This window comes from Aplidium turbinatum, chromosome 3 (genome assembly GCF_918807975.1).
Source record: "Aplidium turbinatum chromosome 3, kaAplTurb1.1, whole genome shotgun sequence".
NCBI classification, from domain to species: domain Eukaryota; kingdom Metazoa; phylum Chordata; class Ascidiacea; order Aplousobranchia; family Polyclinidae; genus Aplidium; species Aplidium turbinatum.
In genome coordinates this window covers 43,567,253-43,587,626 of record NC_137474.1, presented here as the reverse complement: position 1 = coordinate 43,587,626, position 20,374 = coordinate 43,567,253, and the positions used below count along the sequence as shown (strand labels likewise).

The 20,374-nt window shown below is 38.7% G+C and overlaps 1 protein-coding gene across 3 annotated transcripts in view; it reads right to left on the bottom strand.

Annotated features, from left to right (window-relative positions):
- LOC145767229 (protein phosphatase 3 catalytic subunit alpha-like) overlaps positions 1-18,943 on the bottom strand; it is a 37,292-nt gene extending 18,349 nt beyond the window's left edge. For all 3 annotated transcript variants that reach the window (XM_082579016.1, XM_082579017.1, XM_082579018.1), the window contains exons 1-10: positions 18,805-18,943; positions 17,793-17,911; positions 17,256-17,337; positions 7,134-7,258; positions 6,749-6,860; positions 6,229-6,374; positions 3,315-3,454; positions 2,566-2,643; positions 1,942-2,036; positions 644-769 (exon numbers count right to left, since the gene is read on the bottom strand). In XM_082579016.1, the coding sequence (XP_082435142.1) occupies positions 644-769; positions 1,942-2,036; positions 2,566-2,643; positions 3,315-3,454; positions 6,229-6,374; positions 6,749-6,860; positions 7,134-7,258; positions 17,256-17,337; positions 17,793-17,911; positions 18,805-18,862 (1,081 nt within the window). In that variant the 5' untranslated portion in view covers positions 18,863-18,943. The remainder of the gene's footprint in view (positions 1-643; positions 770-1,941; positions 2,037-2,565; positions 2,644-3,314; positions 3,455-6,228; positions 6,375-6,748; positions 6,861-7,133; positions 7,259-17,255; positions 17,338-17,792; positions 17,912-18,804) is intronic.
- Positions 18,944-20,374: the final 1,431 nt, after the last annotated feature.

Genomic DNA, 20,374 nt, shown 5'->3' with positions numbered 1-20,374 from the left:
AGCAATTGCAAATTACCGATTTGTTTACGAAGAGAAAGTGCATTTTTCGGAGTAACCAACCAAACTGGCAAACAATATTGACAACAATTTGGTCGTCGTCGTGTGAGCCTCTGGGGCCGAGGGTCTATCCTTTTACCACCCCAGATTCACAATGTTGCCGTACTACACTACACTGAAAGGCTACTAGAGAGCAGCCAGTCTTTGGTTTCATCATCCATGACACGCAGACCTTCCACTCCGTTAGGTGGCTTGAGGATGGAGCAGTCATTGATGATATGGTCTGCGTCTGTTCCTCGGTACCACATTCACAGGAGAAGGAAGAGGCCATTCCCCATTGGTGCATGGTTGAGCAGAAAAACCCGACGCCCGTACGGAGACGGTTGAGGCGCACCCATGCCTGTCTTTGTAGTGTCAGGCCGATGGGGCGTGTGTCGGCGTCGGGGATGAACGAATAGAGTCTGGTGGTGCTTGACTTTCATTCAGAACTCCATTTATGGTCCGCCCAAGCAGCCGCAGAGATGTCTTGTTCTTCAGGTTAAACAACTTGGTCAAACAGGCACATTCGGGTACCAACAGCACATGCCTACCCTTGCAATACGTACATAAACCTTGGCGTTTAGCTGTTAGCACTATCAAAACTCACCTTTTTCACCGACGAAAGGCAGTGACCAAGTGAAGACGTCCATGAAGTTAGGAAGCCAGTAAGGATGAGGAGAGCAATTGAACTGACGGATATTCATCACATTGTTCTCGTACTTGAGAACGGCAGCTGAAAGCGATGACGTTCAACGTAAAACAAACGTTTAACGTTTTGACGTAAAAAGTCCAAAGTAAAGCAAGCGTCAAACGTCAAAAGCGTCGAACGTTTAAACATCTTCGATATAAAACAAATGGCCGACGTTCAACGCAAAAAAACATCACATTGAAAATATGAAAGTTGACCTCTCTCAACCGGTTGAGTTACTCAGTGCTAAGTAGAATGGTGACAACGGTGCATGAATTAGGATGCAGCTAAACATTTCAAGAAAAATCAGCTACGTTCAGTAACCTATACACACAGATTTTGATGAAGCTTTCACCACTGTAAGGGCGCTTCTCCACTCTCCAGCACCTTATACAAATAGAACTAGTTTGTAATAATACTTAAGAAAACATCAAAGTTTTTCTTGCCAAAATAATGGTTCAATCAACTGCATTTAGTTTCATGTAATTTATGAAGCCAACAAACAAATAAGGGATGTGGTGTTCAGCAGCAGCTGAAATGATGTTTCCAAACAGCAAACGCAGCATGAGCTAAGATTTATAGCATCAGACCCCAGCTAAGTTGAATGCCGCTAGCAGTTTAAACACACATTACACACATTGGTCAAGCCCACTTATCCACCCAAATCAATACAACAGACGACTAAACCCGTTGTTGCTCTAGTAAGAGTTGCCGTGGCAATATATCGTCGACGTAAACCACACTTTCCTAACTTCATTCTCTACAGATGGGCTATTGGCTATTGCCGCTGCAAAAGCTATGAGGTTGGGTCAGCTACTTAGTCCAACCGGTGTAACGGTCCAGGAGTTACTGCGGTCCAAAAATTACCGTGCTGCTGCAGCGTGGCAGTCTAGAAGTGACGCCAGACCAGAAATGACCAATGCTGCCGGGCGCTTCCGAAAGCGATACAAAAACAAAAATTTTACAACTAAGTTTAATTGAGTAGTGGCTTTCAAGCTAATGCATACCTTTTCATTTAAGATTAATCAATGCTTATAATTGTCAATGCAACTTTTTGAGCAGTAGGAATTTCAATTATTTTCATAAAAAAAGATTTAATTATATTTGGCAACCCTGGTAACTCTTGGACTGCGGTCGCTCCTGAACCGTTACACCGGCACTCAAAGGATATATAGCTTTGGTCACCGTTTCAACGGCTGCTATGATAAAGTATCTACCTTTGTTATTGTAGACGTCCAAGTAGTTTGGAGCAGAGAATATGGTGATTAGAGATGGGAACCCTGTCGTGGCACTTTTTTTGTACATCCGGTATCTGTCAGAATGGGGATACAATTTTGAATCACTTGAATCAATTCAATACACAGGAGCCATTTTTCTAATGTTTTGTAGTCAAGGTCATACTGAAGAATGTGATCAAATAAAACCATGTTGTTTTTGTAACAATCATACATTGAAAAACTATCAACGTACAAACGACGACAATTTCAAAACAAACAAAGTTATGAGCGATAATGGCATTTTTAAAACCTTGTATCTACAGGAAATGCACTGTAATATAACGTAACCGGTCGTTTGGTCGACAGACATTTGGTCGACAAGACGTTTGGTCGACAGGACATTTGGTCGACAGGACATTTGGGTTAAGGTTAGTTAACTAACCCTAATCCTAAAATGAATCGTTCTGTCGACCTAACGTCCTGTCGACCAAATGACCGGGTACTGTAATATACTTGCTGTGCACACAAAGAGTAAAGCAGTATGTCCGAATCGGCATTATCCATAATGGTTAGTAAAATGCGTTTTAAATTGAGTTTAAATTGCATGAAGACAAAAACTCATACCCTGCATCCTGTGCTTCGTGCGCCCGGATCAAAGAGAGTAACGTGTTGTGCTGCAGGAACTCGCACACGGCTTGGTAACTGGATATAATGCAACCACGTATAAGTTACATTTACATAACCGACATTAGTGCCACCAGACATAGCATTATGGCGATCGAGAGAATAGACATTGAGCGTTTTCTGGTGTCATATCCCAGACAACAAAATCCGTTATTTTTACATTTATGTCTGTAGACGTTGAATCAATGTAAAAATGACGGATTTTGCTGTCTGGAGTATGATCCAACTCTGATGTCTATTTTTGGACAAAAATGACCAAAGTAATGTTCATTACTGCGGCAAAGTGGCGATGCTGTACTATCCAGATATCAAAATCGGACTCTTTTATGTTGGTTTAACGAATATATACGTTGTCTCAATGTAAAAAAAAGAAAGATGGATGTCACTTGCTGCGTAGCCTGTGCAATTGGTAACACATGAACAGTTGAACACGTGTTTTTTGTTTGAACTTCTGCTTTGACAAAATGTTTATATAAGTTCCTAATGTTTCACACGGTTTCGAACATCTCGTCCAGGCTGATAATCTTAGTATTGGATGCTTGTGATTGTGAGGTAACAAAGTTGTCAAAACTTGAATCGACAAACTGTTTTGCCGTCATCCAACACCAAAATCTATCTTTCACAAAAAAAATTTTAATTCTTTTTTCGATTTCAATTTTAATACTTCACTAATTTTCTATGTCGCCTACCTGTAGAAATATGAACACCCTCGCACTGTGTTGTGGGTGAAGTGCTCGTTTGATCGCTCGTTGCCGAATTCCTCGAGAGGGTCCGACCACAAGAGGTCGCACATGGGCCCAAACGCTGGAGGTTCTTTAAAACGATCCAACTGCACAAAAACCATGTCACGATTTCACAAAAAATTAACACTACATACTTGTACCTCAGCACGGTAAACCAGACCTTTTTTACGTCGACTCAAGGGCTGCAGATGTTGAATCAATGTAAAAAAGAACTGGTTTGATGGTTGGAGTGTAGTATAGGTTCACTAAAAGTCTTTAATGTTGAATCAATTAATTGAATTAAATGCATAAAGTCATGTAATCGGTACAACACAACATTCAAATCAAATGAACAAACTGATTTACTGTGAGTGGTGGGGCAACGAGACTTTGCTGCCAAAGTGAAGGATTTATAAATACAATGTGAGACATTTGCCTCCATTCAAACAACAGTAACTTACCCAGACGGCAAAATCTGTCATTTTTACATTATGTAAAAATGTAAGTAATAAAATGTAAAAATGACAGATTTTACTGTTGGGTACTCGCTAAAGTATAACTAAATAATTATTGCGTTTATATGTTCTCATTTGCTTAACAGCAGTGCAACAGTATCTTTTGTAGCAGATTTGGCGCACAATCTAATCGCTTATTTAAGCATTCGATACTTTACTGGTGTAACGTCGTCAGTGGCATTACACAAAATTCATGCGTATTCCAGCCAGCAACATCCGCCCGTTTTACGTCTGCACACGTTGAATCAATGCAAAAAGAACGGATTTTGCTAGCTGAGATGTGCCAGTTCAGCTGATCGAATGGCTACACTTAATAAGCAACCAGTATTCCGTGCCAAAATCTAGCTGAAACAACTGCGAGCCTCGTCATGATTACTGCAGTGCTATTAACGCAAAGATGACTTATTGTATAGAGCGCCATGGTGTTGTGTTGACGGCGCGTATCCGTTAAAAGCGGCTTCCGCGTTAGTGGGCTCAATGGCGGTTGTTAGCCAGACACCATGTAACGAAGTAACTTCATTTCCAGTAAGCAGCAAAACCCACCCTTTTTTCCATTGATTCGACGTTTGTAGTAGTTGAATCAATGCAAAAAGGACAGTTTTTAGAAGCTGAGTTTACTCTCTTAGCTTGCAAAAATAACCATTGGGTAAACGTTTCTAGACGTTAAAATCATGTAGAAAATAAAAACTTTCACTGGATGTGTTGGCTTGCGCGACTGACACTGACGTTTGGTGGGAAGCTGCATCTAATTAAAGCTTCAATTTGGCGTTGAAGCAAGACTGACTTTCATGTCTCAAAATGATGAACATCTCCAAAACATGCTAGAGAAACAAGCCTTGTTACTCAATGCAACAAAATGAGGCTGGTACACTGTTTGTTGCATTGAGTAACAAGGCTTATAGTAATGATACGAGACAGTCAACCGTTTCAAGTGGACAGTTTGCTGGGTTGGTTCACAAAAACATAAAAGTTTTACTATATGATATTTTCCGTTTGTTGGTTTTGTTCCTGACTCCCTGTAGCCTACTACTGTCATCATATACTGTACTCATTTCATTAAACAGAGTGGGTTATGATGAAACAATACGGGATAGCAGTTGTTCAGTTGTAGCGATTAGCCAGCAGTCATATCCCTATCAAGTACGCTATATAATCTTTAAATGTTGAAACAACATTTCGCTGGATGCACGAATGGACGGAAACACGTCACAAAGCAACATATACCATGCACTCATCATATTGTGGTTTGAGAATGTTTAGCAAGCCTTGCTTTTACCGCTTTTCTGTAATTTCAATGAAACATTTTTCATCACTTCTCCAATATACACATCAGGGTGCAGCAAAATCCCTCATGAAAAAACTTTCTTATGGCAATATATCAAAGTTGTACTACCCTTAGAAAAAAAAACGATTGTGTAAAATATTACCAAATTTGGATGAACTCTACTGGGTTAACTCTACTGCACCCTAATATGTGTATTAGGGTGCATCAAACCCCCCCCTCACAAAATTTTTTCTCCTGACAGTATATTAAAGTTGCACTATCCCCTGAAAAAATCAACTGTGTAAAATATTGCCGAATTTGGATGAACTTTATCCGGTCCACATCGAGCTTGAAAAAACAAAAAATAGATCATTCCACATGAAAACAGCCAATATGAAGATATCTAGAATACGATACCTCTCAAATTTTGCTATTGATTATTTTGCCCTGTAAAGGTGTTTTTTTTTTCAATTTTTGAATGCTTCTGACATCCAAACCATGATCCAAACCAATTAGGATATTTGTCTATGATTATTTGTAACTTTGTTTTTGTCAAACTTGATTTGACAGAAATATAAGGATTCTTTTGGTAGCCTAAAGCATAGTATAACAACTTTTCAGCAAAATCTGAGAGGTATTATATTCGAGATATCTTCATATTGGCTGTTTTCATGTGGAATGACCCTATTTTTTGTTTTTTCAAGCTCGATGTGAACCGGATAAAGTTCATCCAAATTCGGCAATATTTTACACAGTTGATTTTTTCAGGGGATAGTGCAACTTTAATATACTGTCAGGAGAAAAAATTTTATGAGGGGGGGGTTTGATGCACCCTAATACACATACCGGTACTTGTAGTGCAGGTTAAAAGTACCTTGGAATGCACCATTGTTTTAAGTTAACTTTAAAATTAGAAAAAAGCAGGAACTATAATAACTGTTCTAAGTACTAATATATAGCTTCACAAAATAAATACGATACCGGTACCATACAATTGAATTTTGTTTAAAAGCATTGCAAGATCGGTATAAAAACATTTTTTGCCATAAAAACGTTTGTTAAAAACTATCAAGAGAACAAGCAATAAAAAATAAGTCCTTACTTTCCTAATGTCTTCTAAGGTGTGTAATTCAGGCGACAGTCCCCCGTGGACGCACATAAACTGCTGGTTCATGAGCGCCGCAAGTGGCAGACAGTCGAAGCCATTCATACAGGCGTTATACACTTCCTCGTTGTACTTTATTTTGCCTGTGACATGTAGATGAAGGCGTGACAGCTTCCTGCTGTTATACAACTACAAAAACACGATCATGTTCATTCCAGCATTACAAGGGACTGAAACTAAGCTTCAGAATAAATATTTCTCGGAAACTATTTCTGATGTATTACAGTCAAAATAAAAAGGTAAAACGAAATTTAAAACTCAAACTATGAATAATATGAAACACGATTTTCATAATTTTGAATACCGGTGCTGTACAGGAAAAGCCTGCTTTTACACCAATATAATTTTTAATACCTACCCAACAAAGTAAGACCAAAGAAGCTGTCATTGAAAATGCACCAGAAGTTAATTCATAATCAGACAAAGAGTATTAGAACGTTAGTCTACACATACTCACACTCTTGTTTAAAGGTGAAGTACTCAGTGAGATGGCGGCATTCATGATTGCCGCGCAGCAAGTGCAGCGTGTCAGGGTAGAGAATTTTTAAAGACCATAGATACAAAACGCACTGAAAATAAATCGCAGAAACTTTCAATGTGAAAACACGCACTACTTCACAAATACAAGGATAGTAGATGCTTGTTATTTTCGTCACGATGTGAAACTTGTACAAGAAACTATGCTGGTAAGTTGCATGATTCCATATTTTTAGCCCATTGCTCATAATGTTGTCGGCTGGAATCGAACCAATGACCCTTCGAATGTCAGCTCGATAAAAACCGAGCGACGTTCGGCTGAGACTCCCAGCCTTAAATCACAACCCCACAACGCATCCCCTCACCTCAATACTGTAGTACCCCCTGTCGACGTAATCCCCGAGGAACAAGTAGTTTGTTGAATCCGGATTTCCACCAACTTCAAACAACTTCATCAAGTCAAAGAATTGGCCATGGATATCGCCACAAACTGTAAAAACATAGCCAGGTTGGATAACGCATGGAATTTTTGTTTCTTGCTCCGCATACAAAGTCATAGCTAATTGTATGCGCTTCACACCTTACAAGTACAAATTGCAACCGGAAACAGAACATACTACACATCATAGAAGAGTAGACCACATAGAAATATAAATCATACCTACCAGACAATTTGCTTCTAAAAAATTTGCAATAACAAACCGTTTGTTACCACAACAAAAAGTGAGCAACAAATCCACATGGAAAACAAAAAAACGTGTAAAGCTCATACAAGAAAACGAAAATTGGAAATAGCCAGCATACCCAAGATGTAAACAGGTCACTGTTGTTAACTTGGTACAAATTGTGCAGGCTCATGTATACGAAGGGACTACACTAGACATTGGCACATACGCCTCAGAAAGTTATCACTCAAGACACGAGCGATCAAGAATAAAACAACTGAAACCATCTGATGATGCCTATCCCTAGCTGAAATGTCAGAAGTGATGTGTGAATGGCCACGGGAACATATTGCGAAGAGCTTGTACAAGGTCATAGTAAGCAGGAGAATGGAACATATATATATCACACGGATTGCAATCTTACAGGGCTCATAGAAACTATTCGCAAAATGACAAACCTTCAAATCATTGAGACCAACCAACTTTTCTATTGCTCAAACGTAACTACAGAAATATATACAAAGAGTGGAAATCAACACACATCATGTGCCACTGCAATGCCTATGTAGGGCCTAGGCTTCATCTATATCTGTGTCAATTTCCAGACAGCAAAATCCATCACTTTTACATTGATTCAACGTCTGCAGACGTTAAATGAAAGAAAAAATGATGGATTTTGCTGTATGGGTTGATTATGCGATTTGATCAACTGTTCTAAATATGCAAGACACAACAATACAACAGGGTTGAGCATTATAACACTATATTTTTGTTATAATGCTCAACCCTGTTGTATTGTTGTGTCTTGCCTTTCTTTGGTACAAGAAAGCAAACTCTCTCCCGAAAGTATGTTCTAAGTATTTTTTCGGTTTACAGGTTTTGTTCTGTTTTCTTAGGAAATGCAATTTGTTTTTTTCTCAATAGATGACAAAAAAACTTGTGCTTTATGATGGTTTTCAGAATATGTTTAGAAACCCCTAAAACACAACAAAGCAATAAGATTTGTGTGTACTTTGAATTTTGAGGTCTACTCAAGAAATATATCTTGACACGGAATCTTAAATGAAATATACATGACCAATTGCATGACAGAATGAACGACGTGACTGAGATGGTAGCTACATTTGTTGCATCAGGGATCAACCAAGCGTGTCGAAAGGTTTTGCCTTGATGCAAAAGGTCTCATGAATAATTAAATAAACACATTGAATGTTATGTGTGTGCAAAAATTAGTGGAGAGTCGCCCATTGACGCGTAAAGTTAGAAATAGAACAACAACAACTTTCATTCGAATTTAATTTTTTTTTTTTCTGAAACAGCGCTTTTTATGAAACAGTCTTCCTCGTATGCGTGCAATCATTTCATGTAACGTGCTAATTTGTCATTATTATTCTCTGCCATCAACCACAAGGCAGGAAACACCTTAACGACGTCGAACTAGCGCATGGAATGGTGAAAATTTCAGTGTTACAACCTTGCAACTGAAACAAAGTGTACTCTGCAAAACCAAGGGTTTAAGCAACATGATCGGGCGTTATTAACATTAAAAAAAAGTAGGCTGTATAACAAAACAACTCGCTTCGACTTCAAAGGACCCCGATCACAAAATGTAAGCATACAACAAAAGCGACGTTTGTAAGTGATTTTATTGGGATTTTAAATATCTACCTGTCACTTTTAATACTTTTCCAGATCGGCTGATGAGAAAGATGAAAAGATCAGGATCATTTCTTGATGCTATTTCGGTTAAAATAACAACGATGCTGACAATCCGTGTTGTGGATAAGTTTGATGCGTTTGTGGAGGGCAGACAGTGATATGCCTGTGAAGAGCTTTGTCACGTAACACAGCCACATTGTGGACAAACAACATCTACAACCACAATGGATGATCTTCACCTTGGCGCATAGACTGGTAGTTTCAGGAGTGTTATTCAAAACATCGGGTGAGAGAAAATTTACATCAAAACAATCTGATTAGAAGAAAGATTGCTATTTTGAATGGCAACAAACCTTCAAACCACAAGAGTGGATCTGACACGAATCGAGACCTATTAATTATTTACATTTTGATGAAGCTGATTGTTACTCCATGACTATGCATGTGCTGTGTTTCCACGGATCGAAAACTGTCAAAAGACTTGCTTTGCTGGCATATTGAAACGGGAAATGATCGTAACTTTCAACAAATACATCGTGACGTAACATTTTTAAATCCACAAATTGTTTGTTTGAATTTAATGCCAGTGTAGCGATCATTCAATGAAACATGTATAATAACGAATCGTATTACAGCAGCCATGGCAACCCAGTTTTGCTGCAAAAAAAACAAAGCAATCTGATCAAATGCTTGGTGCAATCATGATGTAAACTCATCCCATGGGAGGCAACAGCAGTCTTGTGAACAAATGCTGCCCATTGTGTCATCCAATCAAAGCTTATCTTCAAGGTTTTCTATTCAGTTACATCAAGATGACGTTGATTAGTGGTTGTTAATGATGCTAAATTTTCTCATTCTTATGTTTACGTTTTAGTGTTTTTTCATACTTACTCCACATACTTCCCAAGCAACAAACAACAAAGTCAGAAAACAGATCGTTCAGTCATTAAAATGAAATTTATAAAATGAAACAAAAAGAAAACTCAGTGATTAAGTTTTACTTGCAAATTCGCTTGTGAAAACGGCAGGAAGAGAATAGAGAAAACTCGTTTATTTGATAGACTTCTCGTACTAAGCCTTTGGCACAAATGAGAGTAGAGTGGCCAGTTCCTATCACTCGGCCGCTTTTACTTCAGCATCTACGCCAAAACAATTTATTACACTCTGGGCAGAGATGAGCGGTGTTTTTAACAAGTTATGTAAAACTAATTGCAAAATGCGAGTGATAAACAACAGGACAACTATATAAACAAATAAGTTGCATGCCACACCTTTGCTGAACATAAATTATACAGTATTTAAAGCGTAGGCTAAACCTTTAGAGCAGGTAGAACCGTAGCAGATACATTTCATTGCGGTTATTGCTTTAAAAAACTAACCGAATTCCATGAACACTGAACAGTGTTTGATACTATATTTTTGCAATTATTTTGTCCAGTTTTCCTTGATCACTTGCAACTTGAAGTAGATTTTGAAGTGTTTATCTGCAGGCCTGATCAATAGAAGATTCTCAACACGTTTTTTTTTATTTTCAAAGAGTTGTCCATAAAGGTAAACTTAACGTAAGTCCCATACTTGATTGAAGCATCGGGGGGGATGAGAAGATAAGGTTCTCATTATACTAAGCCTTCCGCACTAACGAGAGTAGGGTGGCCAGTTCCTTTCTCTCGGCCGCCTTTCCTTCAGCAACTACGCCCACCAAATTTATTGGGTCTGCTACTATTCGGTGAGTCCGATTCGGTGAGTTCCTAACCCCTAACCCTAAAATGGCAATGATAATTAAGCTACGGTACCCATTAATTTAAAAAAAAAAATTGAAAAAATCACCGAATAGGGATCGGACTCACCGAATGGGACTCACCGAATCGGACTCACCGAAACGGGCCATTCCGAAATTGATTACACTCTGGGTAGAGATGGACGGTGTGTTTCAACACCCAGCTCAAGCCGGGAGTAGCAGCCTATGAAATGCTTCAATTTCAAGGATTTTGCGCAGACGTTGTTGGAAATCGTACAATGAATAACAACAATTGAAAGTATTGTTTGTTAGAGATTTCGCGTCACAGTCACGCAATTGTTCCATCTCCTACAACAAATGGTAGGAACTCCAATTCGTCGCGCAATGCAGTGGTCGAGTGGAATCAGAAGATTGAAATTAGTTTACTATCTTGAAACCCACTGGCGGATCGCAATGAGCGCAAAACAGGCACCTACCCACAGGTACTCAGCCCTAGATAGCACAATGCACATTCTTGCTGGACGGTGATATATTATAATTAATTTTTATTACAAGTACTGTGGCAAAAAACACAAAACAATAAAAATCTTACATTGAAAATGTTTGAAAGTCTTCGAAAAAAGCTTGAAGACACGTACCTCCAAGGGTGATTTGTGCATACCTGGAGGTATCTGCAAGGCATCGGGAGTTTGAAGACAAACATGATACACAGCAACATCAAGTGACAAATTTCTTCTTCTTCACTAAAATCTATGCACTAAAGTAGAATTTGATTCAAAATTATCGAACATTTAAATCGATTTCAAACCCAAGCACAACTTCAACCTTATGAGCAAAGAATTTATTGATTTTCTATCACAGTATATTATGAAGGTATCAAAGCGTGAAAAAAACAAGCGAAAAAGATTTCATAAAAAGAAGCCGAAGGTGACGCACTACCACCATCACCACTAAACCATATTGAAGGAAGCAATATAGCATGAAGTTTTCATACATCACGACGTTGGGTCGTTGACTCAAAGCACGAGCCGTCTTGCAACGTAGCAGCAAAGCAAATGCAACCTACGTTGAAAAAACGTCTAAAAACAATGACTGAAACAAAAGAGCGAATTACTATCAAACGCAGAACTATGAGTATAACTAAACATTGAAGTAACTTTACTGTACACATCCGTCTCGTGTGGTAAGCAAAGTGGAAGAAACAACAACATGGAATTATGCTGGTTCATTGATGTTTGTATAGTAGTATACCCCCCTGGAAAATGACTTGTACCCATTTCTTAACTTGAATGAAAACTGTCAGCGAAAAGTCTTACTAAAAATGGTATCGCTATATTTGTATTAAATGATTCTTGCATTGCATTGCTTCAACCTATGAAGTTTGAACTATGACTGAACATGGAAATCTTAACAGTCAGTCAGCCACCCTGCAAGTATCTTTGGAAGCTTACTCGACAGCTTAATAAATGCTCGCAGAGGCTTTGAGCCACTCACGCTGGCCTGTCACCGAGATTGAAAGACAAATGTGTTTTCAGGGTTAATATTTCTGTTCATATAAATTAATCTAACTTCAACGTCAACAATTTTATCACTGATTATTGTCCCCGACAGCAAATCAGTCGTTTTTTACACTGATTCAACGTCTGCAGACGTTGTAGACGGAGACGTCAACGTATGTAGACGTTGAATCAGTGCAGAAAACAACTGATTTGCCGTGGTAATTTTCACATGGATTAGCTGTTTGTGTTGATAACGTCTTGAAACACTTTTGACCTGAAACCATCTTGTCAATTATCTAACTTTCAATACAAAGAACACAGATTTACACTTGTTGTAATACAATTGTCTCAAACCCAAACACGCACGAAATAAATGAAGTGACTTGCGTTCTTCTGGTGACTATCGGCTACTAGGTTGTCTCCTGATGTTAAGGGTGATACCTAGCTTTTATTATCGACGTTTGTTGCTGAACAGTGAACAGATTGTGCTTACCTGTTTCAACCCCTTGACAAAGACAGTCGTGCTGACTGACGAAACGTCGGTAATAAAAGCTAGGTATCATCGTTAACATTAGGAAGTAACCCAGTAGCCTATAGTCACCAGAAGAGTGCAAGTTACATTAATTATAATCAAATGCTTGGTGAACAGTTTCACTTTGTTTTTACATGTACAAGATGTTGCTGAATGCTCCAGCTGCAGGCTGCGGCTTATCAATAATATACCGGTACAACGTTTTATTGATGCTGCAATCTGCAATGCCGGTTACGCTCTGTGCTCAGCAAGCAAAATTACTGATGCTATCTGGTCTTGTGGTCTAGCAACATTGAATCAACGCAAAAAGCACCAAATTTGCTAGCTGGAAAAACTTCGATCATACCAATGCTGATCTGCCTTAGAAAACAAAATCCATCCATTTTAGGTCATTCCAACGGCCCTAAACAAACTTCAAATTGTTTTGTTTTGCTGATCCCGGCAGAGAAATGTACCCTAACCAAAGCTTTGCTTCAGTGAGCATTCAGTTTTGCAGACGAGTTTCCTGAGAACAAGGATCCAACACGACTGGTTGTCTACAGTGCACAACTGCACATGGCTTTACATTTTACTTTCACACCAGAACATTTCATATTTGAATAACCTCTCAAACTCTGTGCGCAATGTTATAGTGAAAACAACACCTGTGTGCACTGACACTGTATGTTCAATAGCGTTAAGCACACATCGTGTTCTCGTCGTAAAATGATTGCAGAACAGTTCATACATGTATGACCATACCAAGCAATAAAACCTTTTGATGAGGATGATGAACATGGTATACATAGAGGTGAATTCACCATGATAATAAAAAAAAGACTTGTAGCGTATGCTTTCCAGCCGGATGCACTTCCTAATAACTTATAAACAGTGAGGACTGGGGGGTAGCCTTTACCTAAGAAGGTATTTCCTGCAAGGCAGAATGTCTGAACAAGCTTTAGCCAGCTAGTCGAGGCTGTTGCCGGTGAGGTGGGATGGGACCCACTTGTTAGCTTGATCAAGACCAGAGTGAGTTCTTTTGAGGTTTAACAATATGTTTCCAAGCGAAGAAAAAAGAGATGGTTTACAAGGGTCATAACGGTTATGAAGCAGCAAAAGAATTCCACTAAAACAGAAAGTTCAAGAACCGCTACAATACTGCAAAGAAAAAGCAGCTTTTCCATTGCTCATATTTCAGTCGTGTTCAAAAGGTTTCAAATCGGCTCAGTTACTGAGCTTGTATGAATTGAACATTTGAAACCTTTCATAAATTATTTATTGAAAGAAGATTTTCCAAATACTAACAATGCAAACAAAGTCGGCCTCGCATCGATTGAAAAAGCTTGAATTGTCCGCTTGCAAATGCCCAGCTAGCAAATCAGCCTTTCTAACATTATTTCGATATCTGCAGACGTCGAATCGGAGCAGAAAGGATTGATTGCTGGCTGGAAATTCAACATGAAGTTTTGTGGGAATTATCATCTATCAAACGATTAATTTGCCACTTTGGAAGAATATGGGCTTGAAGACAAGAAACAATACAACAACATGCATGTGAACAAGTTATTTGTTGTTGTTTACAAGAATGGCGCAACTTCCTTCCTGAAACACGTCAAATTTCCCTTTTCCACTTCATCATCAATCATGGAGGGCCCATTTCATCAATGTCCCATAAACAAATTCTTTTAGCACCACTCGGAAACGAAGAGTGGGTACCTTCTGCGGGAAAGTTACTAGTCGACTTGTAAATATCCCTACCAGTAGAGCCTATGCCCAACGAATTTTCGAATATGTTTTGAGGAAGTCATTTTCGAAAAATGATTTTTATTAAATTTCCAATACAAGTATACGGTTAATTAATTCAGCAAGAGACAAAGTAATAACTTCCGTTGTCTTCATGGCGCACTGAACTGCATGTCTTGTACTTGCTGTTGCAATACAAGGCACCTCCCTTCACAACCAATGAAATGCGACACAACTCTCACAATCTATGCGCACCGTTCAGCTACAGTGCTGACCTTACACACGAAAATGAGCATTGGAAAGCGTCTAAATAATGGACAATGACCTTCATAAAGAGGAACCAGGTTTGAGAGACGCTCGGCCACAATTACATAATGGACTGTAGAGGCATTGGCGGGCACCGGGCGTAGAGATGAAAGCCGTACCGGCAATTAAATGTTGGGAAAGAAAATGGAATACAAGTGTACACTGTTACTTACAGATACAACAGATACACAATGTTAGTACTAACATGTTACTACTAACTAGTTAACTACTACTACCAATGTCATACTGATCAAGAGTAACACAGACAACAAGATAGGAACAGCAGGACTTTTTGTAGTTGACACTTTCTAACCAGTGTTGTACCGTATGCAATGTACATTGTACTTATCCATTCGATTTCTTATTGCATATCGGTTATTACTGTCATTGTAAGTTTGTCAAATTTGATAACATTTTTGTTTTAAATTCATCTCAGGTTTGTGAGGCTAGCCATAATGAAAGTTGGCAGACAACTTTCGGGTTTGGACTGAACAACTCTTATACTTTTGTAACAAAACAATCATTTTACTGAAAATATAAAAAAAAAAGATACCAAGTCAACAGAAGGAGCACTTGAAAAGTAATGAAGTATCTAAGCGTTGCACAAAGTACTTCTTGAACTTGCAACAATGCCAAGATAAGTGGGTTTGATCACACATGACCGTCGCAGTCAACGGGATAGAACAATCGTATTGCAAAAACAACACATTATCCCCTCATGTCATAAACTGATTTGTCTACGAACAAAAGTCAACTTGTTGGTATGATTTCACTGTTGGAGAATGCTGATCATAAGGCATATCACGCACACATGGTGAACGTAGAAAAATTTAAACCTTATATAATTTATTAAATAAACCATTTGACAGATACAGCACCAATGTATAAAAGTTCACTTCACAATGTAGATACTAACGACCGACAATACAGTTTGTAAGCAACGATCGTGCTGCTCAAAGCAAAACTCTATCTATTGCATAAAGTCACCAGGCTTTAAATGGCATTAACTGTTCTTGTTGCACATTTGTCATGCATCACTACGGTTTGTGGTCGGACCTATGTTGCAAGGTCATCTTTACCTAGTCGAAGATCCTGCGGGTCGTATGGACTGTTCATGTTTGATAGACAAAACATGGAATAGATGCATAGTATCAATTTGGTGGCATTTTGTGATGTCGGTCATAAGAAAGTACCCGGCTTCAAATTAACGTTATTGTCAGTACCAACAAGTGTTTTGGACAAGGAAGGACAATAGCTCACTGGATGATTTTTAACATGGATATTTTTTTGCATCAATATCAGTTGGAAAGTTGATCAGGAAGCATAGAAAACGATTTGAGACGTTCGATAGTGACCGTGCGAATGAGGGAATGATAAGACGCAAAGGGAGGTGTAATTAGGTTCACTGAGTAGCAAACAGATATGCAATAATGCATACTTTAAATTATAACCTTAGTATGACGTTGATGAAACGGCAAACGAATACTGCTGAATACTTAAATCACGTTTCAGTGTACGTTCCCGAAAGGCAGCTGACATGTATGTGTAAACAAACGTGGCGTTCCCAAGAAAATGAGGATGGAAGTTCAAAACCGGCAACATGGTGAACAAATATTTAAGCGGTCCAAGTATGTTTGTTTCAACGAAAGTGTGTGGAGGACTGCTATCCCAGCCAACAAATCAATCACTTTTTACATCAGTTTAACGTCTGGAGACGTTGAATTAATGTAAAAAGTGATTGATTTGTTGGCTGAGATTAGCTTAGCATTGTCTAGAATCTCAAGATTAGCATGTCAGATACAATTCCTCGAACAACAGATCATGGCGCAGAGAAGCATCAACCAAGCAGCATGCCAGCTAGAAAAATTTATTCTTTCCACATTGATTCAACTTCTACAGACATCAAATCAATGCAAAAGGACAAATTTTGCTGGCTGAGATGCTCTCACAAAAGGTGTTGACAGCAGTGCTTGGATTGAAACATGATGGGTTCACAAGAGAAATTGTGTTACATCGGATGACGGTATATTGATTAAAAATGATGGCTGATATTCTTTCATTCCAGACCGAAAAGATATTAAACATCAAAGCACACTTGGGATTGCAGATCATTACACACATAATCACCTCATTAACAACTCAACGTACTTAACAAGCACACAGAGACAAAATAACTTAAACACATGAATTACAGCCGAAATGGCAAAACTTAATAAACATTTAAGAAAAAACTTTGAAAATATGAACATGTCGAAAGATAACACAAAATCAAACAATTATATAATTTACCCTTGCACAAGCAGGAGAGAACAAGGTTTAAAGTTAACTTGTGAATCTGATACGGTAATAAAATGACAACAAATAACCTGTCACTGGAGCATCGATGTTGACCATGGTGCATTCTCTGCGCAGCAATTCTGAACCATCGTTGATTATCTTCAAAGCTACCTGTAGCAAAGAGGTTAAAAAATGTTCAGCTATGTCATTGGCATGCTTAGCTGTTTATGCCGCCTATATGTTATAAAGAATTCAAATTGTATGACCAAATCATCATATTCACAGCAAAACACAAGTATGGTAAACAATATGTCAATAGATAACTACAAGCCGGTTTCAAAGAATGCATATGATGTAGGGTATAACTGTATAACCCAGCAAGCAAATCAGTGTTTTTTACATTGGTTCCATGTCATTAAACATGAAATCAATGTAAAAAAATCCGCATACTTCATCACCATCAACATTCCAATCCTCACAGATGGTTTTCAAATATATTTTCATCACAATTTACAGTTTGATGTCTTTATCCACATGGTAACAATCGTTGCTTCTATATCAACCCACATTTATGAACCATTGTATTTAAATGTGGAGTTACAAACTTTTGTACAAGTGTGACTTACATCTGTTTCAACTCTGCCCTCTTGAACAAGATGTGATTTTAATACACCAATCAGAGGTTTACCATTCTCGTCAAAAACTTCTTTTAGAGTGAGTTTGTGACTAGGAGGAAAAGAAACAGCTGAAACAAAAAAAGTAAAGGTAGTCCCATACTCAGTTCTGAGGTTTAGGGATGAGAAGATAAGGTCCTCTTCAAACTAGGCCTTCGGTACTAAGGAGAGTAAGGTGGCAAGTTTCTTTCTCATTGCCGCCTTTCAGCAACCACTGTATGCCTAATTGCCTACTCAGTTTATTACACTCTGGGTAGAGGTGAGCAGTGTTTATTAACACCCAGCTTAAGCCAGGTGCCGAACCAGATTTGCATAATTATTTGTTGCGCCATCCAAACAAAATTAATGGTAAAAAACATAGTTTCATTGATTAAGACACACAGGCTGAGTTGACGTCCACTGTTAGGACACAGTGTTGATGGTTAAAGCGGCACATCACATTGCAGGTGGTCACTTTGGTGTCATGGTGACACATTATGAACTGTGAAAGCAGTTTATAATGTAAATGAAGACATGTAAATGAAGATCATTTAACCAAAAAAAAAATGTTATCATAGTTGCATCTTGAACCAGTGCAGACAAATATCAAAAATGTTTTCGTCTTACTCTTTGGTATGACCCACCATGACAGCAACGACTGTGCATTTATGCAAACATTGAAAGGGCAACATTTGGAGCTTTTAAATTGGCAAAAACTATTAGCTTTAATTTAAATTAACTGCAATATCTTGATTCTTGAATCTCGTTTGTTTACATGATTGTACTGTCTACTATAGTGTCCTTTTATTTGTTAGAAACTTACAAAACTGCATTGTTGATGGTATGGTGCATTATACAAGAATAGTTACGCAACAGTTCAACAATGGCTGTATCAGTACTACTGTTTATAAATCAGCCACACAATTTCATAACCATGCAGGTTAATAACACATAAAGAAGGGCAAGCTACAACAATCATACTTACATGTTACACATCTCTCTTTTGTTGGCAGTTTTTCTTCCTTGTTACTAGACGTAGACATTCCAGATATCAATGAAACTATATACCTAATTATTTAAAACAATTAAATATATTCTAAATCAAAAAAAAACTTGTTGCTTTAACTGTACAATATTTTGCATTCATTAGCATTTCTGATAAAAAACAGCAATTCAACTGCAGACAAACTACATTTCCGTTGCTTTGATTTCAGATACAAACTGAAAACAAAGCTGTCATTGACACAGAGCTGTCATATCTGAGGTTCACTATTGTTTCATGAAGTGTTTTTGCGAAGAAAACAAAAACCACCAGTATATTATTCTTCATTCTATGAGTGGTTGACTGACTGTTGTGATAATTGTCAAGAAATGCAGTGATTCATTTTAAGAAGCAAATATCCTTTTTTGAATTCAAAAGCTAATAAAGTTGGAATCATAATATGTACTGTATAGAGATGTACCGATATATCGGTATCGGCATCGGTGATATCGGCCATTTTTTGAGTATCGGTATCGGCAAAATTTGGCCGAAACTGTGGCCGATACTAAACACGTAAAAAAAGGCGTTTGCTGCGGATTTTCTGCAGAAGCGAAAATATAGATTTTTTTAAAGTGGTAACTAACATCAAATTGAAGTAGAAAAATAACAACCTTTTCAAATTTTTGATACCTCACACTCCCATGACTTCATGCGCGCAGTGCCGCGCACCTTTTGGAATTGTTTGCTTACAGTGATTCTTTCACTCAAACAAAACGTTTTGTTTCAGCAGTTTTGCGTTGTTCGATTCTCAAGTTGTGAAGGAGACTCAATTTCTCCAATATTTATCATTTGTGTTTAATTTTTCTCTGCAGAGGATAAAACCAGGCCAAGACTACCCAGGTGGCGGGAATTTGTAGTTTTGCATCGTTTTTGCATTGCTGGACGTTTGAGGGACCCGTGTGGCTTGGTTGTTTTTGGTGGGCTGGTTCTGTCAGTTTATGATTTGGTTTCCGCCTTTCGTTGTGGTGGACTCACCAGGCTTGAACGAAGTCGTGGCGGAGTGGGTGGGCTCGGGGTGGGGGCGGTGGGACTGCAAATCTTCACTGAACTAATCAATAAGTGGTCTTGTTGCGCCTGGGATGGCGGCCTCATTGTAAGGGGGGAGTGTCCTTCCCTGCTGTCGGCATGGGGCTGGGCGCTCACTGGTGCGGCGGGCTGTTGCGATTCACTGGCCATAACGATGTAGCTTCCACGCTAGCCATTTAGACCATCCAATCAACTATATGTTTCTCGGCAGCCGTTTTGTAGCAAGAATTGACATCGACAAGAATTGAAATGGCTAGTGTGGAAGCTGCACCGTTGTGGTTGGCGGGTCACGGCAGCTCGCTGTGCTGGTGAGTGGTGAGTGCTCAGCCTTGTGCTGGTGGCCGGGGGGGGCGCTCTTTTTTCGCAATGAGGTTATCATCTTGGGCGCAACGGGACCATTTTAATTGGTTTGGTGAGGATTTGTGGTCCCATTGCTTTCTTTTTGGGCCTACTTATTCTGCCGTGACATTGTTTGGGCTTGGTGAGT